Here is a 26,789-nt window from a genome sequence, read left to right as displayed (position 1 = left end):
TCTACCTGCAGTGCAAAGAGTCATACATGGCTGAGCACCTTCACTCACATGACTTCACTCAACCTCCCTCTCGAGGCTTCGCTGGTGGCTCAGAATTTACCTGCAGTGCAGGAGACACAAGAGACAGGGGCTTGACTCCTGGGTTGGCAAGATCCCCTGGAATAGGAAATGGCAACCCGCTCCAGTTTTCCTGCCTGGAAAATTCCATGGACAGAGAAGCCCAGCAGACTACAGTCCATAGCGTCACAAGCAGTTGGACAAAACTGAGCACACTTACAGCTACAACTCCCTTTAAAATCTGAAGTGGGAGTCTGGTATCAAGACATATATCCCAAAATTATTCATACTATACCACCTTTCGCTGGACTGGAGGAAGCACAAGCTGGAATCAAGATTGCTGGGAGAAATACCAATAACCTCAGATATGCAGATGACACCACCCTTATGGCAGAAAGTGAAGAAGAACTAAAGAGCCTCTTAATGAAAGTGAAAGAGGAGAGTGAAAAAGTTGGCTTAAAGCTCAACATTCAGGAAACTAAGATCATGGCATTGGGTCCCATCACTTCATGGCAAATAGATAGGGAAACAGTGGAAACAGTGGCTGACTTAATTTTTTGGGGCTCCAAAATCACTGCAGATAGTGATTGCAGTCATGAAATTAAAAGACGCTTACTCCTTGGAAGGAAAGTTATGACCAACCTAGACAGCATATTAAAAAGCAGAGACATTACTTTGCCAACAAAGGTCCGTCTAGTCAAGGCTTGTTTTTCCAGTGGTTACGTATGGATGTGAGAGTTGGATTATAAAGAAAGCTGAGCATAGAAGAATTGATGCTTTTGAACTGTGGTGTTGGAGAAGACTCTTGAGAGTCCCTTGGACTGCAAGGAGATTCAACCAGTCCATCCTAAAGGAGATCAGCCATGGGTGTTCACTGGAAGGACTGATGCTGAAGCTGAAACTCCAATACTTTGGCCACCTGATGTGAAGACCTGACTCATTGGCAAAGACCCTGATGCTGGGAAAGATTGAGGGCAGGCGAAGAAGGGGACAACAGAGGATGAGGTGTTTGGATGGCATCACGGACTCAATGGACACGGGTCTGGGTGGACTCCAGGAGTTGGTGATGGACAGGGAGGCCTTGTGTGCTGCAGTTCATGGGGTCACAAAGAGTCAGACATGACTGAGCTACTGAACTGAACTGATACCACCCTTCTTAATACTCTGATAATAAATCTCTGTGCTAAGACCTGATTCTCTGTAAAGCTCTAATATGCCAAAAAGAATTTCCAGCAATTCTCTGAAGAAAAAAAGAAAAAAATAAAAAGTTATACAATAGACCAATATCTATCTGATCTGTCATATCTAAGACTGGAATTCCAGATCAGTTTAAAACAGTACAAAGAAAGACCATGCAGACAGAAATATCCTAATAAGCGGAGATACGAAACAAAGTACTTCTAATTTCAATTCTTTGGATTTTCATAACCCATAAACAAAGGAATGCTCAAAAAATTTCTGAGAACAGCATTAACAGTAATATGATCAGAGTCTTTGGAAAGATCATAAACCAGGAATAATTCTAGGGCACATGTGTATACCTATGGCTGATTCTAATTATATATGGCAGAAACCAACACAACATTGTAAAGCAATGATCTTCCAATTAAAAATAAATAATTTTTTTTAAAAAAGAAAAGGAGTAATTCTGAGACAGATTAAGGGGTTGAGAATTTAAAGTGTCCCAGGCTTGTGACTGTATTGCAGAAACAGAATAAGCCTTAAGCCCAAACTTTAAAAAATGTATATATCATTCTGTCATTAAATGTTTTCATTATAAGAACAATGTTTACACAGAATAAAACTCTCAAAAGCACAAAGACTAGCCAATAAAAAGCATCTCCTGAACTCCAGTTTACTAGATCCCTTGCCCCAAAAGTCCTATTAACCATTTCTTATTTATCCTTCTATAAATAATTTGCCTATATAAGCACATATACATATTTATCCTTTTTAACACAGAGATATATATTGTCCTATACCTTATTTTTACTCAAATCAATGTGCTTTGGGGATTATTCCATGTCCATTTAGAGATCTACTCTATCTTTTTGAAGTCTTCATAATATGCATCCATATGAAGGTACGTTATTTATTAGTTCTCAGTCATTTATGTTTCTTCCATTATTTTCCTATTATAAACAGTGTTGTAAATAACATTCTTGGACATGTGTCTTTGAGCATTCGGGTAAAAGGCATTATGTTTAAAATTTTACAATTAAAAATTGACAAATTGCTCTTCAAAGAGGTTATGCCAATTTACACTCCCACCCAGTACTAGTATGAATGAAAATGTCTCTTTTCTTACATGTTCAACAACATCACTATTTAACTTTATTAACTATTTAAACTGTATATTGATCATGCAATACCAGTAAGACTTCTCATTAAAACTGATAATTATAAGCTGATCAACATTTTAAACATTTTTTTCACTTTATTTTTTTAATTGAAGGATATTTATTTGCATTACAGAATTTTGTGGTTTTGTCATACATCAACAAAAATCAGCCATAGGTATACCCATGTTCAACATCATTTTTTACTGAATACGTGTGCGTGTGTATACGTTAGTCACTCAGTCGTGTCCGACTCTTTGCGATCCCACGGACTATAGCCTGACAAGCTTCTCTGTCCGTGGAATTCTCCAGGCAAGAGTACTGGAGTGCCATTCCCTTCTCCATAGGAACTTCCCAATGCAGGGATCAAACCCTGGTCTCCTGCATCGCAAGCATATTCTTACCGTTTGAGCTACAGGGAAGTCCTTTTATTGAATACAGTAGTCAATAAATTGAAAAGACAGCCCTAAGGCTTGGTAATTAAAGAAGTCCTCGTTCAATATTAATTACTGATTGTTAATATAATTTTCTTTGAAATGTGTAAACGACAAGTTACTATGTATGTTAATCTCAACATAAAAGCACTATTTGGATATTTAGGATAAATACCTAATATTTACATTTGAGATAACAAAAGCTTAGGTCTTCTCTGTAAGTCAAAGTAACTCTAACAAAGACAGCAACAATGTACCTTTATTTTTAATGCAGAGTCACTATGGGTATGAGTCTTAGAGAGCTTCCTCATTATCTCAGCTCCAGTTACAGGTCCAGAGCTACCAGGTGGAGGCCGGTTGGCTGTTCCCTCCAGTAGCATTGTATGTTCACTGACTGTGGCTGAAACAGCACAAAAGAATAGGTGGGCTATAAATTATCATATAGTCTTGAAACATCTTGAAACACTCCAATGTTCCTGGTGGTACAGCAAAACTCAATTCTTCGTATCTCTTAAAAAATTAATTATGGATTCTGCTATAATATTCATTCTTCTTTCTTTTATTCTTCAAACCCCAATCTTTTCACTCAGTCTCAAGAAAGGAACAAACAGCTTCTAATCTTTCACATATTTCTCCCAAATGGTATAGAGATTAAAAACCAAATTAGCTATACTGAAGAAAATACAAAATGTTCACAAATTAATCTAGGCATCTTCAGACAATTAGAAAGAATATTTCTGCACTATTTTTTTTCAATTTGTGGTTAGACTTGAAATTTTTCAAAATAACAAAAATTTAGCCTATTACTCATACTTAGTTGTTAAATACGAAGTTTAAAAGAAGTTTTTTTAAAACTTGGTAAAGTAATATATATCAATGTTCTGAAAGCTCTAATTTTAAGACTACTGTCCTTTTCCATGGTACTTTTAATATTTTTCAAAATATCGTAAGATAAATTTCCATTGAATTATATGTCATGATAGTAATAAAAATTACTCTTTGCAAAAGCATTAAAGTATGCAAGTATATTTCTGAAATGCATTATCTACTGCCTCTGTCCTGCACAGTCATAATAATAATGACAGAATTACAGGCTGAATACATACCTCTAAACATTACACAAATTCAGAATCAAACTACCAGGTAAAATTCAAATCTACAAAAGACTGGCATAGGGAGTTTGATAAACAGACAAATACAAATTTCAAAAAATTCATGTGTTTCACTCAAAATAGTCTAGTTATACAAAGATGTCTCTTAATTGTACCAGATAGATTAGGAGAAGAATTTCTCTGTATTTCTACTGCATTTCAAAAAATTAAACTTCAAAGTGAAATGTGCATAAAGAGTCCAACATCATTACCATTTATTTGGACCAACACAAATCAGACTTACATAATTAAGCCATGATATTTTCAAATTTGGGACAAAACTTATTAAAATTATCACAAGTATTAGGTTCCAAGTACATAATATCCAGCCAAAATATTTATAGAATTACCTGCATCAAATTCAAACTCTGCTCCATCAGCACTGGTATCACTTTGAAGACCACCTCCATTGTCCAGCCCAAGCCCATCTTCATGTTCATGGTCCACAGCTGACTGAGGCTTCAGGGACTGAGCAGGTCGATGTAAACTAACTCCTTTAAAGGCTGGTGTCACCACAATAAACTTCATCCACTGCCTTGCCAGTGCAACCAAACCTTTCTTTAAAGTTACCAGAGCAGGAAGGCCATCACTCTGTGACAACAATGACATGGTTAGGAGTCACTTTAGTGTAACAATAATAATTACTATTTAGTGTTCTATATCAGAGAAGGCAATGGCACCCCACTCCAGTACTCTTGCCTGGAAAATCCCATGGACAGAGGAGCCTGGTAGACTGCAGTCCATGAGGTCACTAAGAGTCGGACACGACTGAGCAACTTCACTTTCACATTTCTGACGTGACTTAGCAGCAGCAGCAGTGTTCTATATGCATTTATTCATTTAAATATCATAACTCTCATTTAGAGATGAGGAAATGAGAATTTATATGTTGAGTCATTTGTCCAGGCTTACACAATGGAATCACTATTTCAAACTGATGACAGAACTCACTCTTTAAACAGAAAGTTGCTTCTTTCCATAATAAACAACACAGCATGTGTACGTGTGTGCTAAGTCACTTTAGTCGTGTCTGACTCTCTGCAACGCTATGGACTCTACCAGGTAAATAAGAGGCTAAACATGGGGTATAAAAGTGGGATCCCCTGTAAGAAGTATTCAATGCTTCAATCAAACTTTATCTGCTTTGATCAACTGAAGAATTAAATGTATTTTGTGCCACCTGGAATATTCATTAAGCAAAGAGGAAACGAAAACACTTCCTCCAAAAATTAGGTAACTACCTCTATTTTAACATTAAAAAAATAACAAATTATTATAGTTAAATGACAGACAAATGATTTGTAACTGTTTTGAAACAAATATACTATTAGTAACAATTACAAAATTTAGAATATACTTTATTCCACATAGTGATGATTTTAAGAACGAAAACTTGCCTGTAGACTTAGCCTAAAGGAGAAAATACCCGATTGCTCTCCTTCACCTTTCCTACAATTCCTTGTGTTAGGAGTAATGGTTCTGACTGAAGAGAGCCACTTACTAGATGGCAGGAATCACTTTCCTTTCTGAGGAATATCAGGTTCCTTACCTTCTCTTTCATTCCCAGACTCAAGGAAGGAGGGTCTCTTGTATTTCTTCCTGTTACATGGAAACCATATCCTGGCAGAGCATCCATCCATGTGAAATTCCTACGATTCTTTCTGTTCTAATTTCTCTGCCTATGACTAGATGGGCAAGTTATCCTTGCACTGTGGCCTCCCAGTCTTCAGTTAACAGAGTGGGAGCAGGAGGCACTATACTAACCTAAGGTCTGAGTACCTTTATGAAATCCATAATTTACTCCATATTCTTTCATTAGAGGTTATCAGGAGCATGACTGGCCATCAACAGTACTGATACATTGATTATTAATTTAGCTGAAGATTCTTGTGTATTCTCTTGTTGATCAGAAGCTTGGAGCGGAGAGGGAGGTCCTCAAGCTCTAAGCTCTTAACCACGATGTGCTGTTACCTTCCATAGTGCTTTTCTAGGGCAGAGATATATTGAATCTATTCATATAGTTATATACTCCCCCAATTATTAGTTAGTCCTTATTAAACATTTATGTGAAAAGTGACTAATGACTACTCTTTTGCTTGCAATTCAGTATACCTTTGGCTTCTACAATGGTCTTTCCGGGTCCTCCTCCTCTCCCTCCTCAGCACTTTGTATACCTCTAGTCACTCTCTCCATGCCCCTTTCGTTTCAGTATTTACGGAGGATCCAGCCCTTACCAGTTTCCCACTCAACATATTCTTAGAAGACTCATCCATGTTTACTGCTTCTAACACCTTCAGGCTGGCAACACCTAAACCATTAATCTGAGCCCAATCTTGTCTATAAGCCTGGATTTCTAACCACATTTCTCCTTTGGATTTTCCATACTCATCTCAAACCTTGTCTCTCAGTGGCTACCCAACAGAATAGAGGCTTTTAAAAAACTAACACATGATTCCGGTAACTCACCATTGTGGCGTCATCAATGATGGAATAATTTGCCTGGTGAAGGTAGTGATGTAGTATATTGCACAGCAAACATGAAGGATTTTCTTGGAGAAAGCGGGCAACTTTTGTAAGTCTGTTATATTTACTTCTTAAGGGGAAATGTACACTTTTATTCTGAGGAAAGCAAAACAACAGATTTAGAAGGATATAGCAAAGATACAATAAACAAAAGATATCTAGAAATTAAGAACTTGCAGGTCTGATATTTTCCAACAACAATAAATAATAAGGGAATATTTCCAATAATAAACTTTGTATGACACTTTGCATTGTTGAAAGACATACCTCTAATGCTTCTGTCATTATGCATCCCATAACAGCACAAATTCTCAAGGTCCCCTCAGTTTCTAATTTGTTTAAAGATGACTTGAGTTGATCAATGGGAACAAGCCATGCACCAACAGCTGGAGTTGCAGTGCTTAAAAGGTTCAGCTGCCTTTTAAAATGAAAAAATATATATATATAAACAAATGTTTTCAAGACTATTTCAAACAATCTCCCATACATATTGTACTCGGTGGCTATTTTATTTAGGCAAAATTACTTTTCTTTCTGACCAGCAGATAGATTCTGAATATATATGTAGGAAATGCAAAGGATGATAGAATTAGAAAGAAAAATACAAAAAGTCTGTTTGAGGTGAAAAAAGTAAAAAAGCTCATGGCAGGGTGACATGTAAAATTAAAATAAAACTCTAGAAAAGAAAAAGGGTTAAACAAGCTGAGAATAATGTCTACAGAAAGTATGAAGAAAGATAGGAAAAAAGTAGCAACCCTAATACTAGATATATTAGAAAAACAATCCAAAAAGATACATGACATAGAATTTATTTAATTTAAAATTTAAAAAAAAATCAGGGGAATCAAGGGATAGTAATCTATTTTAAAAATTTCTTACCTAGAAAATGCATGTGCAGGAGATCTCACATTGGTGGGAGCTGCAAAACTAAACCAAATTTCCTTGATGGTCAACTTCATGCTACATGAATCTGGAGGTGGAGGCATTAGAGGTAGATCTTTTTTCAAATCATCAGATTCAACTCCTTCATCCTATATAAAATAGAGTACCAAAAGTTATTAGTGTATAGTCCCTTAAAACCACTAGCACAGAGTATTTTAAGCACAAAACTTTTCCATCAAGTCAAGTTCACACAGATAACAGTGTGAAAAAAAACAGGTTTAGTTTTGCAGCTCCCACCAATGTGAGATCTCCTGCATATGCGTTTTCCAGATAAGAACTGTAGCCTGCATTGCAGGCAAACTGCTTACCATCTGAGCCACCAGGGAAATCCATGGAATTAGGATTAACTCCCTTTAGGGGATTCCCTGGTGGCTCAGTGGTAAAGAATCCACCTGCCAATGCAGGACACCTGAGTTTGATCCTGGAGTTGGGAAGATCCCCTGGAGAAGGAAATGGCAACCCACTCCAGTATTCTTGCTTGGGAAGTCTCATGGACAGAGGAGCCTGGCAGGCTACAGTCCATGGGATTGCAAAGAGTCAGGTATGAATGAGTGACTGAGCACACAGCACAGAGGTCATCCAGCTATTTATGTCAGACAATGAGTGACAGCATTAAGGTCTGCTTCTTACTGCAATCTATTTTCCATTCTATTTTAAGGTGAAACTTCAAACTTCCAAATAAAGTGCCATGAGAAATACTATTACAGTCTATGTTCAAATAAGTGACACTTTCCAATAGAAAATTCTTAGTTATCTTATATGCTAATCTGAACCTGTATTGAAAAAAATAGGAATAATATTTTTTCAAGGTGTAATCACCACTCTTCAGAATACAGGGAGGGAAAAAGTATAATATTAAAAAAAGTCCACTGCTTGTTATATCTGTTTACAGGTCTCTAATTCACTTTTAGATATTATTGGTCAAAATAAAGAAAAGATCAGCATTTGCTTGTGGGATGATTAAAGAATAAAGAGTATCCACAAAACAGCTTTGAATCCTAAATGTAAAAAAATATGGGTCATAGATCATAGCAATTTTAAAGTCAGCAGGCACTAAATAGAAGTCTACATTCCCTTATCTGCAATTCCAACATCCACAACATTCTGAAAATCTAAATCTGTTTTGTAAATGTGGCATCAAAATCTGATATGAATGTGTGAGAGATGATCCTATTTGATGTTTTTATTAATGTCATGATGCAAAAATATTCAATATTTCAAGATGTTAATGTTATCTAAGATTTCACTAGGAGCTTATAGTACACATGCCATATTATCTTCCTTTTAATTTATATATATATATATATTTTTTTTTTTACTGAAGTACAGATGTACAATATTATATGTTACAGGTATACAATATAGTGACACGATTTTTAAGGGTTATATTCTATTTAGGTGCTTCTCAGGTGGCACAGTGGTAAAGAACTCACCCACCCATGCAGGAGACCTAAGAGATGCAGGTTCAATCCCTGGGTCAGGGAAGATCCCCTGGAGAAGGAAATGGCAACCCACTCCAGTATTCTTGCCTGGGAAATCCCATAGACAGAGGAGCCAGTGGGTTATAGTCCATGTGGTCACAAGAGTCAGACATGACTGAGTGACTGAATACTATATTCTACTTATAGTTATCATAAAATATTTTTATTCCCTGTGCTGTATAATATATTCTTGTAGCTTACTTTATACATAATAGTCTGCACTTCTTAATTATGTATATGTGGAATCAAAAAATACAACAAACTAGTGAATATAACAAAAAAGAAGCATGCTTACAGATGCAGAGAACAAACTAGTGGTTACCAGTAGGGAGAGGGAAGAAGGGAGGGGCAATATAGGGCTGTGGCATATGATCTTTCTTTTAAAGAAAAAAAATCTGAATTCTCAAATATATTTGGGTTTCAGACAAGGGCTGTGACCCAGGCAACTGAGAATATACAAATATATAGAAAATTGTCTAGAGGAACCTGAACTTTAAATAAAGGGAGAGGGCCTTGTAAATAAGCAAGTAATTAAAACAACATGTGAAACAAAGTAATAATAAATTTGAATTTACACTGACTGAATTTTTGGTGCCTATGGCACATCTCAATGATAATATCTAAAAGGTCATTGGATATAAATCTGACGATCAATTGAAAGCTTTGTTTTACACTTTGTCATGTGTCTGACTCTTTGCAACGCCATGGACTGTAACCCATGGCTCCTCTGTCCATGGGATTCTCTAGGCAAGAGTACTAGAGTGGGTGGCCATTCCATTATCCAGGGGATCTTCCTAACCCAGGGATTGAAACCGCATCTCCTGGGTCTCCTGCACTGACAGGTGAGTTCTTTACCACTGCACCACCTGAGAAGCACCTATATAGCACTGGAATATAACCTTTAAAAATTGTGTCACTATTTGTATACCCAGGGATTGAATCTAGGTCTCCTGCATTGCAGGCAGATTCTTTCCTATCTGAGCCACCAGGGAAGCCCACACTATATCCTTCTACTTCTCTGCATATTCATTCTATTAATTTGTGAGAGTTTGATATTGAAACTCTAACTAAAAAAGAATTTATCTACTTAAAAAATAATTGTAATATATAGTGGAACCGTATGCAACCTTGTTCTGTATTTCCCAAGTTTCCTGTAATTGTGTTATCACACTTCCATAATTGAGAAAAATAAAAAAAAATTAAAATATAAAAAACCTATTTACTGTGCATTAAATCAAAATAAACATTTCAAAAGTAACTTTTCAGAGACCCAGAGTTCAGAAGTGATTGTACTAAGGCATACTGGATGACTAAGACATATTTCTTAGTTAAAAGGTAGTTTCTTTCTTCTTCAATTGGTCTAATCTTCAAATGAGCAGAAGTGTATGCGTGTCTAAGAACAACATTTACCAAGTTCTTACTATGCTCTAGACTCCAAGCTAAATCTTTCTTATGACCTGCCTCCTTCAATCATCACAACTCTTGAATGTTAATATCATTACAATACTCATTTCAGAAGCACACAAGATGCTAAAAAGATTAAAAAAAAAATGTGCCCAAGATCAGCAATCAGATAGTAGTACAAGTATTCAGTAGTCTATAGAATTTTGAACATTTTCATTATTGCTGTTACTATATTCATCATCATGAAATTATACCATGACAAAAATAATGAGTTGCATTTGAACTCATTTCTATACACTTGTTAAAAAAAAAGGCAGATATTGACAAAAATGTTAAAATATTTAACCATGTGAAATACTACCAGTAATAAAACTATTTAAAAAATGAATTCTGCTAAAATCTTTTAAATAAGATAAAAACAAAGTTCTGCTTTTCTGAAATTCCATTAATTCAACAAATAAAATTGTTTAACATAAGCAAAGTATAATGTTATTATATATTTACAGATATAAGTGAAATTTTAGCAATTACACTTGTAGAATATAATCATCAAAATGCCTTGGCTACCATTTAAGCAAAATCTACAACATGGAAAGATAAGCAAATATACTCTAGAAATTGACTGTGACTTGGGTAAGGAATTTTCTATTTTCCCAAAGCATTACTATTATTAGAAATTCACCAACTTGTTCATCAGAAACAGAATTTCCATTTAAGTCTGAAGAAGGGCTTGTTCGGTCACAAGGAAGATTATCATCAGAGACATCAGTATTATAGCCACTCCCAGTTGGAGAATCAGAAGAATTATTGGATGTCAGCACTCCACCCCTTTCTGTGACATTAGCTTTACCCATAATTCCAAAAGCGTTATATAAAACAGCACCAGACTGTCTTCCTCCTATACAAATGAAAGAATTTATTTATTAAAAACATTAGGTCTTATCTCAGTGCTGTACTCTACAACTTTTATAAAGAAAAAATAAAAACGTCATAAAGATTTTTTCCTATCAAAATTTTATCCTTATATATAAAAGTGATGTAATATTGGGTCATCAGGTAAGGAATTGTAGGCATAAACACTACTATTAACACTGAGACTTCCCTCATAGCTCAGTTGGTAAGGAGTCTGACTGCAATGCAGGAGACCTGGGTTCAATCCCTGGGTCAGGAAGATTCCCTAGAGAAGGAAACAGCGACCCACTCCAGTATTCCTACCTGGAGAATCCCATGGACAGAGGAGCCTGGCGGGCTACAGTCTATGGGACTGCAAGTGGGAGACACAACAGAGTGACGAAGCACACGCACACACAGGACTAAATCTGAAAGTCTTACACGCAATTCAGCCTTCCTATTTTAAAGTTACAGTCAGTAATATAAAAGTAATATAAGTCAGTAGACAGCCAGTCTCTCCCATCAGGAAGCTTCTATTAGCCTCTCATCCTAATCCGTCAGAAGGCAGATAGAATGAAAACCACACTCACAGAAAACTAATCAAACTGATCACATGGACCACAGCCTTGCCTAGCTCCATGCCATGAGGGCCACAGAAAGACGGATGGGTCATGGTGGAGAGTTCTAACAAAACGTGGTCCAATGGAGAAGGAAATGGCAAACCACTTCAGTATTCTTGCCATGAGAACCCCATCACAGTATGAAAAGACAAAATATATGATATTGAGAGATGAATTCCCCAGGTCAGGAGGTGCCCAATATGCTAATAGAGAAGAGTGAAGAAATAACTCCAGAAAGAATTAAGCGACAGAGCCAAAGCGAAAACAATGCGCAGTTGTGGATGTGACTGGTGATGGAAGGAAAGTCAGATGCTGTAAAGAACAACACTGCATAGGAACCTGGAATGTTAGGCCCATGAATCAAGGTAAATTGGAGATGGTCAAACAGGATATGGCAAGTGTGAATATCAACAATTTAGGAATCCGTGAACTAAAATGGATTGGAATGGGCGAATTAAATTCAGGTGACCATTATATTTACTACTCTGGGCAAGAATCCCTTAGAAAAAATTGAGTAGCCCTAACAGTCAACAAAAGAGTCTGAAATGCAGTACTTTTGTGCAGTATCAAAAATGAGAGAATGATCTCTGTTCATTTCCAAGGCAAACCATTCAATATCAAGGTAATCCAAGTCTATGTTCCAACCAGTAATGCTGAAGAAGCTGAAGTTGAATGGTTCTATGAAGACCTACAAGACCTTCTAGAATTAACACCCAAAAAAGATATTCATTTCATCATAAGGGACTGGGATGCAAAAATAGGAAGTCAAGAAACACCTGGAGTAACGGGCAATTTGGCCTTGGAGTACAAAATGAATCAGGTCAAAGGCTAACAGAATTTTGCCAAGAGAATGCACTGGTCATAGCAAACACCCTCTTCCAAAAACACAAGAGAAGATTCTACACATGGACATCACCAGATGGTCAATACCAAAATCAGACTGATTGCATTCTTTGCAGCCAAAGATGGAGAAGCTCTACACAGTCAGCAAAAACAAGATCGGGAGCTGACTGTGGCTCAGATCATGAACTCCTTATGGCAAAATTCAGACTTAAATTGAAGAAAGTAGAGAAAACCACTAGACCATGCAGGAATGACCTAAATTAAATCCCTTACGATTATACAGTGGAAGTGACAAATAGATTCAAGGGATTAATCTGATAAGTGCCTGAAGAACTATGGACGGAGGTTCATGACATTGTACAGGAGACAGGGAGCAAGAGCATCCCCAAGAAAAGGAAATGCAAAAAGGCAAAATGGGTGTCTGACAAGGCCTTACAAATAGCTGTGAAAAGAAGAGAAGCTAAAGGCAAAGAAGAAAAGGAAAGATATACCCATTTGAATGCAGAGTTCCAAAGACTAGCAAGGAGAGATAAGAAAGCCTTCCTCAGTGATCAATGCAAAGAAATGGAGGAAAACAAGAGAATGGGAAAGACTAGAGATCTCTTCGAGAAAATCAGAGATACCAAGGGAATATTTCATGTAAAGATGAGCACAATAAAGGACAGAAATGGTAGGAACCTAACATAAGCAGAAGATATAAAGAAGAGGGGGCAAGAATACACAGAAGTAGTATACAAACAAGATCTTCATGACCCAGATAACTGCGATGGTGTGATCACTCACCAGAGCCATACCTGGAAAGCAAAGTCAAGTGGGTGTCTGGAAGCATCACTACAAACAAAGCTAGTGGAGATGATGGAAGTCCAGTTGAGCTATTTCAAATCCTAAAAGATGATGCTGTGAAAGTGCTGCACTCAATATGCCAGCAAATTTGGAAAATTCAGCAGTGGCCACAGGACTGGAAAAGGTCAGTTTTCATTCCAATCCCAAAGAATGTTCAAACTACCACAAAATTGCACTCGTCTCACATGCCAGCAAAGTAATGCTCAAAATTCTGCACGCCAGACTTCAACAGTATGTGAACTGTGAACTTCCATATATTCAAGCTGGATTTTAGAAAAGCCAGAGGGACCAGAGATCAAACCGCCAACATCCGTGGATCATCGAAAAATCAAGAGAGTTCCAGAATAACATCTACTTCTGCTTTATTGACTATGCCGAATCCTTTGACTGTGTGGATCATAACAAACTGTGGGAAATTCTTCAAGATGGGAATACCAGACCACCTGACCTGCCTCCTGAGAAATCTACATGCAGGTCAAGAAGCACCAGTTAAAACTGGACATGGAACAACAGACTGGTTCCAAATCGGGAAAGGTGCATCAAGGCTGTATACTGTCACCCTGGTTAATTAATTTATATGCAGAGTACATCATGAGAAACGCTGGGCTGGATGAAGCACAAACTGGAATCAAGATTGCCAGGAGAAACATGAATGACCTCAGATACACAGATGACACCACCCTTATGGCAGAAAGCGAAGAAAAACTAAAGAACCTCTTGATGAAAGTGAAAAAGAAGAGTAAAAATGTTGGCTTCACATTCAGACAACTAAGATCATCGCATTCAGTCCCATCACTCAATGGCAAATAGATGGGGAAACAATGGAAACAGTGACAGACTTTATTTTCTTGGACTCCAAAATCACTGCAGATGGTGACTGCAGCCTTGAAATTAACAGACATTTGCTCTTTGGAGGAAAAGCTATGACAAATTTAGAATAATAGAAAGCAGAGACATTACTTTGCGGACAAAGTTTCATCTAGTCAAAGCTATGGTTTTTCCAGTAGTCATGTATGGATGGGACAGTTGGACTATAAAGAAAGTTCAGCGCAGAAGAATTGATGCTTTTGAACTGTGGTGTTGGAAAAGACTCTTGAGAGTCCCTTGGACTGCAAAGAGATCAACCAGTCCATCCTAAAGGAAATCGGTCCTGAATATTCATTGGAAGGAATGATGCTGAAGCTCCAACACTCTGGCCACTTGATATGAAGAACTGACTCACTGAAAAAGATCCTGATGCTGGGAAAGATTGAAGGCAGTAGGAGAAGGGGTTGACATAGGGTAAGATGGTTGAATGGCATCACTGACTCTATGGACATGAGTTTAAGCAAGCTCTGTGAGTCGGTGACAGGAAAGCCTGGCATGCTGTAGTCCATGGGGTCACAAAGAGTTGTACATGATAGATTAACTGAATTGACTGATCACGGAATAAAGAATTTACAGCATTTTCATCCTACATGGCAAGAATCTAATAATCAAAGATCCAGTTTCCAAAGATACAAAGTTTCTAAAGTTAAGATGTTTTATATTTTATGCAAGAATTTTTTCTGAGCTATACACTGCTTTGCTCAGGCACTGATGATTTGTATGTCTAGTTGCTTTGCTAGTTTTAAATCACATGATAATTCCATAAAGATCCACTCACACAATTGGGATGGGGCACTCACTCCTATTAAATAATCTCAGATGCCATACTTTCTGCTTGAATATGCTGATTCAGTTTACTGAAAGTCATGATTATTCAAAACATTTCAGTAATCTGTTTCCAATTTGTTCCCTTAAGGCAGAAATTTTAAAAGCTTACCTTTTATTGTTAAATTTTCAAGTCCACATTCGAACATTATCCAACCCCATTTTTCCTGGCTGGGACCTATTCGAGTTACATCTGGAACAGCTTGCTGATCAGTTTCATCCACAAAAGCAAACTCATCCAGCTCTTCAAGAGTAAATAAAACTTTGGATTTCTCAAAAGGAATAGCAGTGATGGCACAGGTACCAATATCTATTATTAAAAGAGAACAAAATGACCATTTTTAAAAGCAGAAGTTTGTCTATTTTTTAAAAACAATATATAATAAATAAATAAAACAAAAACAATAAATAAAACAATAAACAATAACATTTGACACAGTGGTTGTCCTAAAAGGTATCTTAAGTGTTCTGTCAAAGAAAAACAATGAACCAACCAGTTTCTAAAATAACACTGCCTAAACTCCGGGTGTTGGTGATGGACAGGGAGGCCTGGCGTGCTGTGATTCACGGGGTCGCAAAGAGTCGGACACAACTGAGCGACTGAACTGAACTGAATGTCATACTAATTAAAAGGTTCCAGAATCATGTTAAAGTAAGAAGGTGAAAAGAAGATTCCATAATTAACAAATAATTATTCAGAGACAGGATAATTTCCAAAAGATTATACAGAAAAAAAATCTAAACTTAAAAAGTTCCTGAATAATTCAGCTTCATAGTAAATTATTTTAAATATTGACTTGTGATTTTATAAAATAAAAATTATTTAAATTAATTTCCTAGACTTAGGAAAAACATTCTTTCCCAGGAAAACTATACCTGTTACTCAAAGATTGCTTTATGCTAACATTTTATATAACAATTCATCATAGACATTGACTGCCGTAATTCCATCATTTTCAATATGCCATATGGACATTAATATCCGAAGTTTTTTACTTTATCTTTTTTTTTTTAATTTCTTTCTCTGATTACAGCTTATGAATACAGAAAAGCAAAAGGAAGATAAAGAAATTAATGGAAATTTACCTAGAGTTAACTTGTTTACATTTGAACAAAGTCCCCTACCAGCTCTTTAGAGATCATTTTACAAACCCAGCTTTGGTTCCCACATTTCATGTAACAGTCAACTGGACAATTTCTTCAGTTTTTTGAAAATTCTTCAAAGATATTATTTTAAGAAGCCCACAGTTATGTCTGTCATTCTTATTGGTACTATATTTTACAGATTTGACTATCTACTTTTGATACCACAATTATTCCTTTTTAACAAAGCTGTGTCAACAGAATGGTTTTAAAAAGAAAGCAAAGACTATAAGGATCATACCCTCTCTGTTCTATAATGAGCAAACAGATACCAAGAAGAAAACAGATGGGAGATAGAAACAGTTCCTAATTTGGGGCCATACCACTCACCTTCCTACCAAAGATTACCTCATCTTTTGCAGTAGTTAAACATTCTGTGTTAATCTAGAAAAACCTTTTTCTTATGAAATACTAAAACTGAAGCAATATTCAAAGGAAAAATATTATGTTTCCTGTTGTGAAATCCTCTTACATTTATATATGTCAAAGAAAAAATATATTGTAGATGCCTACCTGTTGTATCAAGACCCCTCAGTTGCCCATGAACTCGATGAATGTTTAACTTGGCTGCAATCTCTTTGCCTTTTTCCACTCCAGCATTTGATCTGAGAGATCCAGATGACTGAGGCTGCATCTTAGTAGCATGAACGTACCTATCAAAATTTGATGTTTTACCAGGGTCGGCACTGTTTGAACTCTCTTCAACCACACCTCTTCATGAAAAAAGAAAGAGTATGAAGGTTAACATTTATATAATATAGCTCAGTAAAAATATTTAACTAGTTTTTAAAAAAAAAACCATTCCACTATTTTAAATAAACCAATAATTAAAAAATTCTTCAGTGTTTACTGAAAGATAGTATGAATAAAAACTGTAAACTTTTTAAAACCCACTTTGCTAATATAAAATTGAGATCTGAAATTCCAATATCAGTCTTGAGTTTTAACATCAGAATTTTCCAAAATATACTGAAAAGACAGTTAAGGCTTGCTTTTACATCCAGCAAGATAGTCACGGCTCAGATTAATAAACTCTTTCTTACCTGTTCATACGAACTTGTGTAGCAATTCTGTCAAAACACAGTGCTACTAAGGAAACATGAGTCACACTCCTACTAGGAGCTGTATTTGCAGATTCCTCTACTGAGGCTTGTAGCAAACATAAGTTCACCTAACACACAAAATGTCACATACTTCAGAATTGAAAAGGAGAAAGCTACCACTTAAACACAAGATACACAGGAAAGTGAAAACTATTGTTAGGAATGGAATATCTATCTATGTGTACGAGAGTATAATGAAGGCAAAGCTTATAAATATAAACTCATAAAATAATTAAGAAATTCTTGATGGATATGAAATATTTTAGATTTTATTTAATTAACTTATTTAATTTATTAAATAAAATTGTTAATTAAATGTTAATTAAATATTAAAATGATCATTTAATATTTAACAATTATAATATAATAATTACATATTACTATACATATTAATGTTAATTAAGTAGCATTAAATATTTAATGTTGTTTAAATATTAGTAATATATTAACCGACATTCTGTTTAGGTAAACTATTTATATTACATTCTTACATTAGATCATCAAAGAAATAAAATTTAAAAATTTGATATTACACTTTATTCTACCACCACTTAGTTTAGAATAAAAATCACCACAATATTTCCTTTCAGAAAAATTTTTTTAAATATTAAATTTTTACCTTTGGTACGCTAACATTAGCCTGAAGACCTTTAATTGTTACATTATCTTGCTTCATCATAGGATTTGTCTGTGCTTGTCCTTGATTAGTCATTCCTATGGTAGAGTGTTCAGTTTTTGTTCCTCTAACATCTTGCTTAGAAGATAGCTAAAAAGATTAAAAGTAGTATTATTATTTTACAGACTGTGAGGCTGTCACGGCTAACGCCATGGTAGGCAGCCTAGATTAGGAGTAGGCCTGGTTTCCCGGGGTTACATAATTATCAGGCCTCCTGGAGCCAGCCGATCAACATATGCCTAGCCAGAAAAAAAGGGAACCTATCAGGGGAAAGCTGAAATCCTCACGTTGGGCCAACAAAAATTACCTTGCAACTGTGTAACCAATCCGCTTGCGCCAACTACCCACTGTGTAACCAATCCGATTGCGCCAACTACCTGCTGCTTATTTTGACCTAATAAATACCCAAGAGAACTGGGGCTCGGGGCCTTTCGTCCTCACACACCTGGTGAGGGCGGGAGGCCCTGGCTCGAGTCAGTAATAAATTCCCCTATTGCGAGTTGCATTGTTTCGAGGAGTCTTCTTTCCCGACCGGGGACTCGGACTACGGGCAGAACACAGACCTTTAATAATTTCCACATTATCTACAAGAGCAACTTGTTATTCACTGTGTTCCTTTATACCTATCTATATACTAGCTGCCATCTGGGTTAGCATTTCCAGTCTTAAAAGTCCAAACCTTAGAAAAGCTGGGAAACAGACTGGCAGCCCCAAGGTTGAGAAGAGTGATACATAATAAAGCTAAATCAGCCTACACAAAAATGAACAGAAAAGATGGCAGTAACAATAAAAGGGTTTTTTTAAAGGATCACCAAATTCTGTGTACTTGAAAACCTATTTGGTTTCTGATAACTAGCTCTCCTTGTTGGCTGGGAATATTTTCAAATTTCTTTTGATTTGTACTACTCTAGCTCAATTACCTATCACAAGAAATGTCAATGTATTCTGAATAACTGCATCACTAAAAATAGCTTTAATTTCACCTTGCCTGGTCCCTAGTCCAAATACAACTCAGATAAACTTGAAATTCAAGTGGACAGTCACTGATGAGACATGACTGCTAAAAAAGTATCTTTGTGACTCAGACCACAAAGTAAGGAAAATATCACACACCAGAAGACGGTGGCTTGATTCACTGAGGTGAACAAAAATAACTTCAAAAATATTAAGATACAAGTTATCTAATCACAGAGGAAAGTCAAAACAATAAAAAGATTTGCTTTCTCAGAAAACGAATGTACCAGTGCTAAACAACTCTCCTTCACTTAGGACCAAAGCTCTTTAGAAAAGGCTTGGAATTAAACTACTTCCAAAATAAAAGAAAAAATACCACATTTTAATAAACATATTGCTCTTCTTTAATACATAGCATAGTCATATACTGTTCATGGGGTTCTCATGGGGTCCCAGAGAGTTGGACACAACAGAGCGACTGAACTGAACTGACTGTCATATATGCTACCTCTTACAGAGCCAATGACATATAAAAGTTGTTTAGAAATGTCCACCTGTATTCCAATTTAAATGACTGATAAAGTTTTAGTATATTCAACTTTCTCGAGTTTGGCTACTATGTACATGAGAAGAATACTCTATTGTTGCACTCACTCAACAAAAAGTTCTTACATTTTCTGAGAAGGTAGTCTTGCTATTTTGGACAGCTTCCCTGAGGACTTTGACGTGTAGATCATCCACAATTGCTGCTGGATGACGAGTACTAGCACAATGAACCATGGCTTCAATATACCTGAGGAAGAAGAACAGTAAATGAGGCATTTTAATGTCACTTAATACTGTGATCTAGTTTATCTAGTCTATCCTATTATGTTCTATTCTAGATGCTATTCATCTTAGTTCTTTGTCTCCTTAGACTATAATCTCTTTGTAGGACAGAGAATACATTATTTCCTCTTTATCCCTTCATTAACCTTAGTAACTCCGTTCCTGGGTATTTGGTCATTTTTATGCTCAACAGATCAAAAGCAAAAAGTAGAAAATGTGATATAATTATTATAATATTATAATATATAATTATTTAAGCTGAGAAAGGAACAAATAATAGCTGAAACACAGTTCCTTTTAAATATATTTTCATTTTTATTCAATCAAAATAGAATCTTTCATCAATAATTATTCATCATTCTTTTTCATGAAAATATTATATCACATACACTAATCATTATCACATACACTTATTTTATAAAATAGTAGTTGTACTTTTACACAAAATTAATACCTGTCTAAAGCTTCAGCCACTAGGGGAGTCAGAACAATATCAACAGTTCCTTTTACTTCAACTATGGCTGTGGTCCTAGTCTGGGAGACTGGCTGATCCAAGGTCCACTCTTCTGTTAATGTCTCATCATCAGTGTTATCAACAGCTTTCTTCTCCAGCGGAGTATATGGTGTACTATACAATTTAACAAGCAAAATATATATTTAAAAGACCACACACACACACACACACAAAAATAGCAGTTGGTGTCTCTTTAATCTTTAAACTTGTAATTATTTCAACTACAAATTTCATGAAATTGGATTAGATATGTCCCAAATACTCTTCAAGGACAAGACATATGAGGCACTAAGATGCAAGCTGATCTAAGATGGTTAATGCATTAAATATAAAACTTTTTTTGATATACTTATTTGATGGGACATTTCCAAGATATAAAATTTGTAATACTAAATTCTTGTTAGTTCCCAATTTTAGTATGTCAAGTTGTGGTTTGCATAGTATATCTAAAAGAAATGCTATTGAATGCTCATAAATGTAGGCAAAGCTACGAAGACAACAGAGCTAAATTATTTGGGCCAATTAATTCATAAAATAAATACTATGATCAGGTAAAGAATGGTTATTTCTCAGAATAAACTCTACGATCTAATAATCAAGAAAGACTGACTTAAAACCTCAAAAGTACATAATTTTTACTTACTTTGAAGTTGATCCTGAAAGTTGCATTCCTCTGTCTAGTAAAGAGTTAGCTGTGAGCCCCTGTTTGATAACCTAGAATAAAAGAAAACATTACTTAGAGACTAGAAATATAGTATCAGTTATTCTCTAACTTTATGCTATCAACTGATATTTCTCAATATCCAAATTACCTTGTTAATGTGATTTTGATATGTAAAATATAAATATTTAACAGACAAATTGAGAAAATCACAGAAAATATTCAACTGTCAATTTCATCTTCTGATTACTCCAATGACAAAGCAGGGCTGCAAGGATTCAGCAATGAGAGTGGACTACACTACTAAAGCTTAAAAATAAGCGCGTCCAATGTCTTTCCTCCATAGTTCCTCTTTAAACTGGGCTTTACTTAGAATAAGCTAATTTAAGAGTCTTGTAGCACAATCGGCTTTTATTTTCTTTTAAACTTCTCATTTTATGAAATTTTAAACATATGCAAAAGAAGACAAAATAGTATATAACTAGGAAAGAATCCCAGAGAAACATCAAATTATAGGAAAAACTAGATTGTATTTTATATCATGTGTGCATGGCAAGTTGCTTCAGTTTGGCCATCTGTTTGTGACCTCATGGAGAGCAGCCCATCAGGCTTCTCTGTCCATGGGATTCTCCAGGCAAGAGTATGGAGTGGGCTGCCATGCCCTCTTCTAGGGATATCCATAAAAGATAACAAAATAAATAATGTACTTAAATAACCAAACTAAATCCTTTTAAATGCTAGCCTGTTATTTAGATCTAGTGAAGAAAAAAGATTTTATGTTCTATTTTTGAAGTTGTCTAAAGATATGAACTCCTTGGCTTATTTTCTCTAGACATTTGACTGCCTGAGCAAAACAAGATTTATTGAAAATACTAAAATATTAATAATTCTAACTTCTGACAGCAATTCTTCAAAGCAAGTACCATTCGGTTTTATACTAAAACATTCATATACCAACATATTTTCACATGGAATAAAGAGAACATTTTAAAATTTTGGCATGGGAAATTTATCTTAGGCAAGATAAGAAATGGGTACAACCTCAAAATAAAGTCTGTGACTGTTACCATGTTTCTTCTTTCTTCAATACATAGTACTCAAATACATACATCTCTAAGGATAGTCCACTCCATTTATCACATTTCCATCATTACTTAAGTCTGAGTATATCATTTCTTGCACAGACTACTGAGACAGCCCCCTAAGTCATCACCCCACTGCCTCCTTGCTTAATGACAATTCACTTCTACTTGGTAGCCGAAATATAAGAGATCATATCACATTTCCTTAAAACTCCCATGAAGCTTTAAGGTCCTGGTCCTATTCCCTGAATATAGTACCCCTAAATCTTCCCATCTTCAATTCTTCCTCATTCTTTAAGTTTCAGTTTAAATATTACCTCCTGTGATAGACCTTTCATGTCAATACAATCTAGACAACCCCACTACCTCCCATTATTCTCTATTCCAGCATCCTTTGATTACCTTTGTAAGACTTCTCAATTTGTAATCATACACTGTACTTATCTATTTATCTATATTAACTGCCTAACTATAAGCCCCATGTCTATTTCCTCACCACTGAACATCAAATGGTTAACACACAGTAGTATATAACAAATATTTGAATTAACAATGAAAATATTAACATTTAGACAATTTAAATAAGAATATATGTTACACATAAGTAAATACCACATAAAATTCTTAAATGTTAATCAGTTCCATAAGATGTTATATGCTCAATTTTGGTCTTTAAAATCATAAAGTTCTTTTATATATTTATAAAAATGTTTTCATCATTTTTATGTGTTGGCTTTATCACTAAATTTATTTTGACATATTTTTAGCTTTCCTATCAAAAAGCTATTTACAGAATACATTATAGAAATGGACAATAATCAATTAATACTAAATTATAAGATCTCAAATATCAAGTATGCAGAACTGGATTTGCATAGAAGCAGTTATGGATTAATAGAAAGAATACCAACTATTAAAAACAATTCCAAAATTTTACTTTTAAGACAGAAAATATGAATTCACAGAGACTTGATCCTAATTTCAGAATATGATGTAGACATGGACTATGCATTGTTAATATTCTGATAATCAAGTCTGAAACTTTTCCTTAATTTTATATGCTTACATTTATAAAACTCATCAATAAACCTGAGGCTTACTGTCATACATGAAGCCATGTCTTCAGGAATTTTATCTTTCAGAAAGGTAGCTAAATACTGAGAGAGCAATTTTTAAAACATCTTAAAAATAATTTTCCTAAATAAATTGATCAGTGAAAACTAATGATTTAGCTTATACCTTAAAAGTTGGAACAGAAAGCTGTTCAAATGATGATGAACTTTCTTCACTGGTTGGTGTTTCCAGATCAAGGGGGCGATGCAGTGAGGACTTAGAGGTTCTTTTGTTGGTTGGATGCTTCACTGACCAATTAATTACCTGGAACTGTGTAAGGTAAGTCTGATAGCAATTCATCACAGGTTGCTGAGAAGTAATCTGTTCGCTTTCTATCGTTTTCTCACTTTCTACAACATACAGATGCTCTATAACATCATCCTCTCCACCTAATGCAGAAACAAAGGAAGCCTGGGAAGGGTGAGTTTTGAATGGCAGAGTCCGGGGATCCTGAATGCTTTCTCCCTGGCCAGTAAGTGGTCCTTCCACACTGTGATATATGGAACCCCTACTATAGTCAATCTGCTGGGCTTGCTTTTTCTTCTTTTTTCTACCTGGATAAGTTCCAGGGCCTTCATCGCTGCTAATGGGCTCAAATTCTTCAGCTGCAGAAAAGTAGGCTTCACTATCAGCCATTGACATGCTGGAATCCATTGATCGATATTGATGAAATGAATTAGAGTCTGCTGATGGTGTGTATGGAAATGAACCGAAACTTCTCCTCTGCTTTGGTGAGTCTAGTACATTTTCATCACTTCTGGAGACATCACTGCTAAACTGGACTCCCACTGTAACAGGCTGCTTGTCCCCATAAAAAGCAGCAGTAAGGCTCTTGGTACTTCCAAGTCGGGTGGAACATACAGAGGCTTGTCGTTTCAAGGGAGATCTCAGAGGAGACTGACCTACTGACTTTTCCTGAGTATTAGGAGATACAGGGCTGTTTCCTGAAATTTCTGTAGGAATGCTAAAACAGAAAGAAAAACTATTAACATTTATTGGACATCACATAATTTAAGTACAAATAGAAGTACTTGTAAAATCTTTTCTGTATTCTTTTTACAAAGAAAGAAAGATGTAAACTTTTACAATAAAATACCCACAGAAAGTAGCAAAACAGCACAGTATATGTTCCTACCCCATACAGTTCCAAAAACAAAACAAACAAAAAAATGGAGTCAACTTAAAACAATAAAAATTTAAAGAAACCTGGAGTATAATCTATCCATAATCCATGGACAGTAACGGATTTGTAAACTTTTTATTATTCCCATATTCATTAAAAGTTTATTCAACAAAATATGCCAGGTGTCTTTGATCAGATAAGAGGAAATAAAGGAAAAAAATAAGTCATAGATAACTCCAATATTTCTGACTTCAGCAACTGATATACGAGTGCCATTTACTGAGGCATAACAAGCTGAGCACGACAGGCACAAGGTCACTTTTTAATATGTTGAGTCTGAGCCATCCATGAAACATCAAGAAGATGGCTAGGCTCACAGGGACACAGGCATGGGATGGAGTTTTTACACTTATAAGATGTTAACTACAGATCATAATTGAAGCCAAATAGTTACTAAGACTGCTGAGGGAAACAGCAGAGTGAGTGGTGAGAAGGGTACAGAACAGAATCTTAAGGGATAACAACATTTAACAAATGGCAGCTGTTAAGAATAAGAGACAGAAGAATGGAAAGGAAAAAAATGGAGGACTTGGAAATAGAGACCGAGAGAATAGTCAAGGACCTGGGCAGGGGGTGGGGCAGGGGGATCTGAAATGTGCTATCAAGTCAGGAGGAAAGTGATTTTCAAGAAGTGAGTAATCAACTAGCGACCGAAGGGAAGACCAAAAATTATTCACCACCCTGGAAGACTAATATCCAAATGTTAACAACAGTTCACTTTCAGTGGTGGGAAGACAAGAAACATTCATTTTTGTTATACTTTTCTGTATTTTCTTAATATCTGGAATGAATAGTATTAATTACTCTTGCAATCAGAAAAACAACAGCAAACAGGTATTTAAAAATAAGTTCAAGAGGAGAAAAAATTTTCTACAGCAAGTGAGCTGAAGGTGGGGGGGGGGGAGTTTTTCTTGCCACAGGTTTAAGCACTTATAATCCTATAACCCTATTACAATCAGGTTTCTAAATCTAACTGAACACTGACCTTGCTTGGCCATCATCTCTTTTTGTACCATGCAAGAATTCTTTTTGAACCAAATGGTCATCGGCAACAGAAGAGGGACTTTCCTTTTCGCCAGCCAAGAGAGGCTGTGCAGCACTGGAACTACTGTTCTCCTCGGAGGAAGAGGATGAGCTATGAGATCGTAATGGTACTTGAAGACTAAGGTGCTGAGTTTTCCTCTCTACTTCTGTTCCCACTGGTTTGTTTTCCCATTCTTTCCTCTTCATGCCATTCACATTACCTAAACAAAAAGTAGGTTACATAAAACAATTTATGAAAAACATGAGAATGCAATTGAATACCCTATTGTTAAGTATGTAGTTGTTTTTAAAAAGCACAAGTAACTAATTTCATATAGCAATATGCTAAACACTACAGAAAGATATCAACATACATATGAAATCAGAGTTCACAGACTGAATTTCTTCTTTTTCAAATAACTATTTATATGAAAAATTTCCAAATTAGAAAAATTTCAAGAGTGGTAACAAATCAAAGCTATTTTACTCAAAATTATCTATTTTAAACACTTTGCCCACATTTGCTCAGTTTATATAAACAGACATAATATTTTGGGAACCTCAAAAGGTTTATTTCCTAAGAATAATACAAAAACACAGTATAGTTACCAACTTGGTATATTTGGTGCTGATACCATACTGTTATCTAGTCTACTATGTGCTTTCCAATTTTCTCAAAAGGCCCAATAATGTCCTATAAAGCCTTTGCCCTCTCCAGTACAGGATCCAATCTAGGACTGTATATTACTGCATCCAGTTGTCATGTCTTCCTGAATCTGGGACATTCTCTCAGCCTTTTATGAGAGCCCTGTGATGTGCTATGTAAATTGGGGGCAAACAGCGATAAAAGGAGAATTCTATAGCTGTTTAGGGAAAAAAAAAAAAAAAAATATATATATATATATATATATTGCTGCCCTACTTCCCCTCTCCTCTAGCTATCCTTGTGCTATTCACAAGAGAGGAACCTGCTAGTAGGAGAAAACATCTCAACAGGTAGAAGGCAATTCTAGATAGAACTTAAGTGGTAAGAAGACTTATGAACTTAGAATACAAGTAATATTTGCTTCTACTATCATGAATGTAAAAATCACAACCAAAATCAAAAGAAAAATAGGTTTGATTCACTTTTAAATGATAGGAAACTAGTATCTACTGATCTTCCAAGGAAATTCTTTAGTTATACCAATATGCCCTCCTTAATTCTGTCCTGACACTACATCTATATGTGGCTCCTGGAAAACTCAACAATCAGAAAGTCATATATTTATGAAGGGACTATGAAGGGG

General features: G+C 35.6%; 1 protein-coding gene across 4 annotated transcripts in view; it reads right to left on the bottom strand.

Annotated features, from left to right (window-relative positions):
• The window catches only part of BLTP1 (bridge-like lipid transfer protein family member 1), a 215,994-nt gene that overhangs the window by 85,656 nt on the left and 103,549 nt on the right, over positions 1-26,789 (bottom strand). For all 4 annotated transcript variants that reach the window (XM_065903724.1, XM_065903726.1, XM_065903727.1 and 1 more), the window contains exons 28-42: positions 25,463-25,721; positions 23,421-24,258; positions 21,082-21,152; positions 20,379-20,552; positions 19,769-19,889; positions 18,086-18,232; positions 17,407-17,534; positions 16,877-17,076; positions 15,333-15,530; positions 11,018-11,229; positions 7,384-7,535; positions 6,772-6,922; positions 6,448-6,600; positions 4,332-4,572; positions 3,088-3,230 (exon numbers count right to left, since the gene is read on the bottom strand). In XM_065903724.1, the coding sequence (XP_065759796.1) occupies positions 3,088-3,230; positions 4,332-4,572; positions 6,448-6,600; positions 6,772-6,922; positions 7,384-7,535; positions 11,018-11,229; positions 15,333-15,530; positions 16,877-17,076; positions 17,407-17,534; positions 18,086-18,232; positions 19,769-19,889; positions 20,379-20,552; positions 21,082-21,152; positions 23,421-24,258; positions 25,463-25,721 (3,188 nt within the window). The remainder of the gene's footprint in view (positions 1-3,087; positions 3,231-4,331; positions 4,573-6,447; positions 6,601-6,771; positions 6,923-7,383; positions 7,536-11,017; positions 11,230-15,332; positions 15,531-16,876; positions 17,077-17,406; positions 17,535-18,085; positions 18,233-19,768; positions 19,890-20,378; positions 20,553-21,081; positions 21,153-23,420; positions 24,259-25,462; positions 25,722-26,789) is intronic.

The sequence above is a fragment of the Muntiacus reevesi genome, chromosome 13 (genome assembly GCF_963930625.1).
Source record: "Muntiacus reevesi chromosome 13, mMunRee1.1, whole genome shotgun sequence".
NCBI classification, from domain to species: Eukaryota; Metazoa; Chordata; class Mammalia; order Artiodactyla; family Cervidae; genus Muntiacus; species Muntiacus reevesi.
The sequence above is the reverse complement of the archived record's forward strand: the minus strand, read 5'-3'. Positions and strand labels throughout refer to the sequence as shown.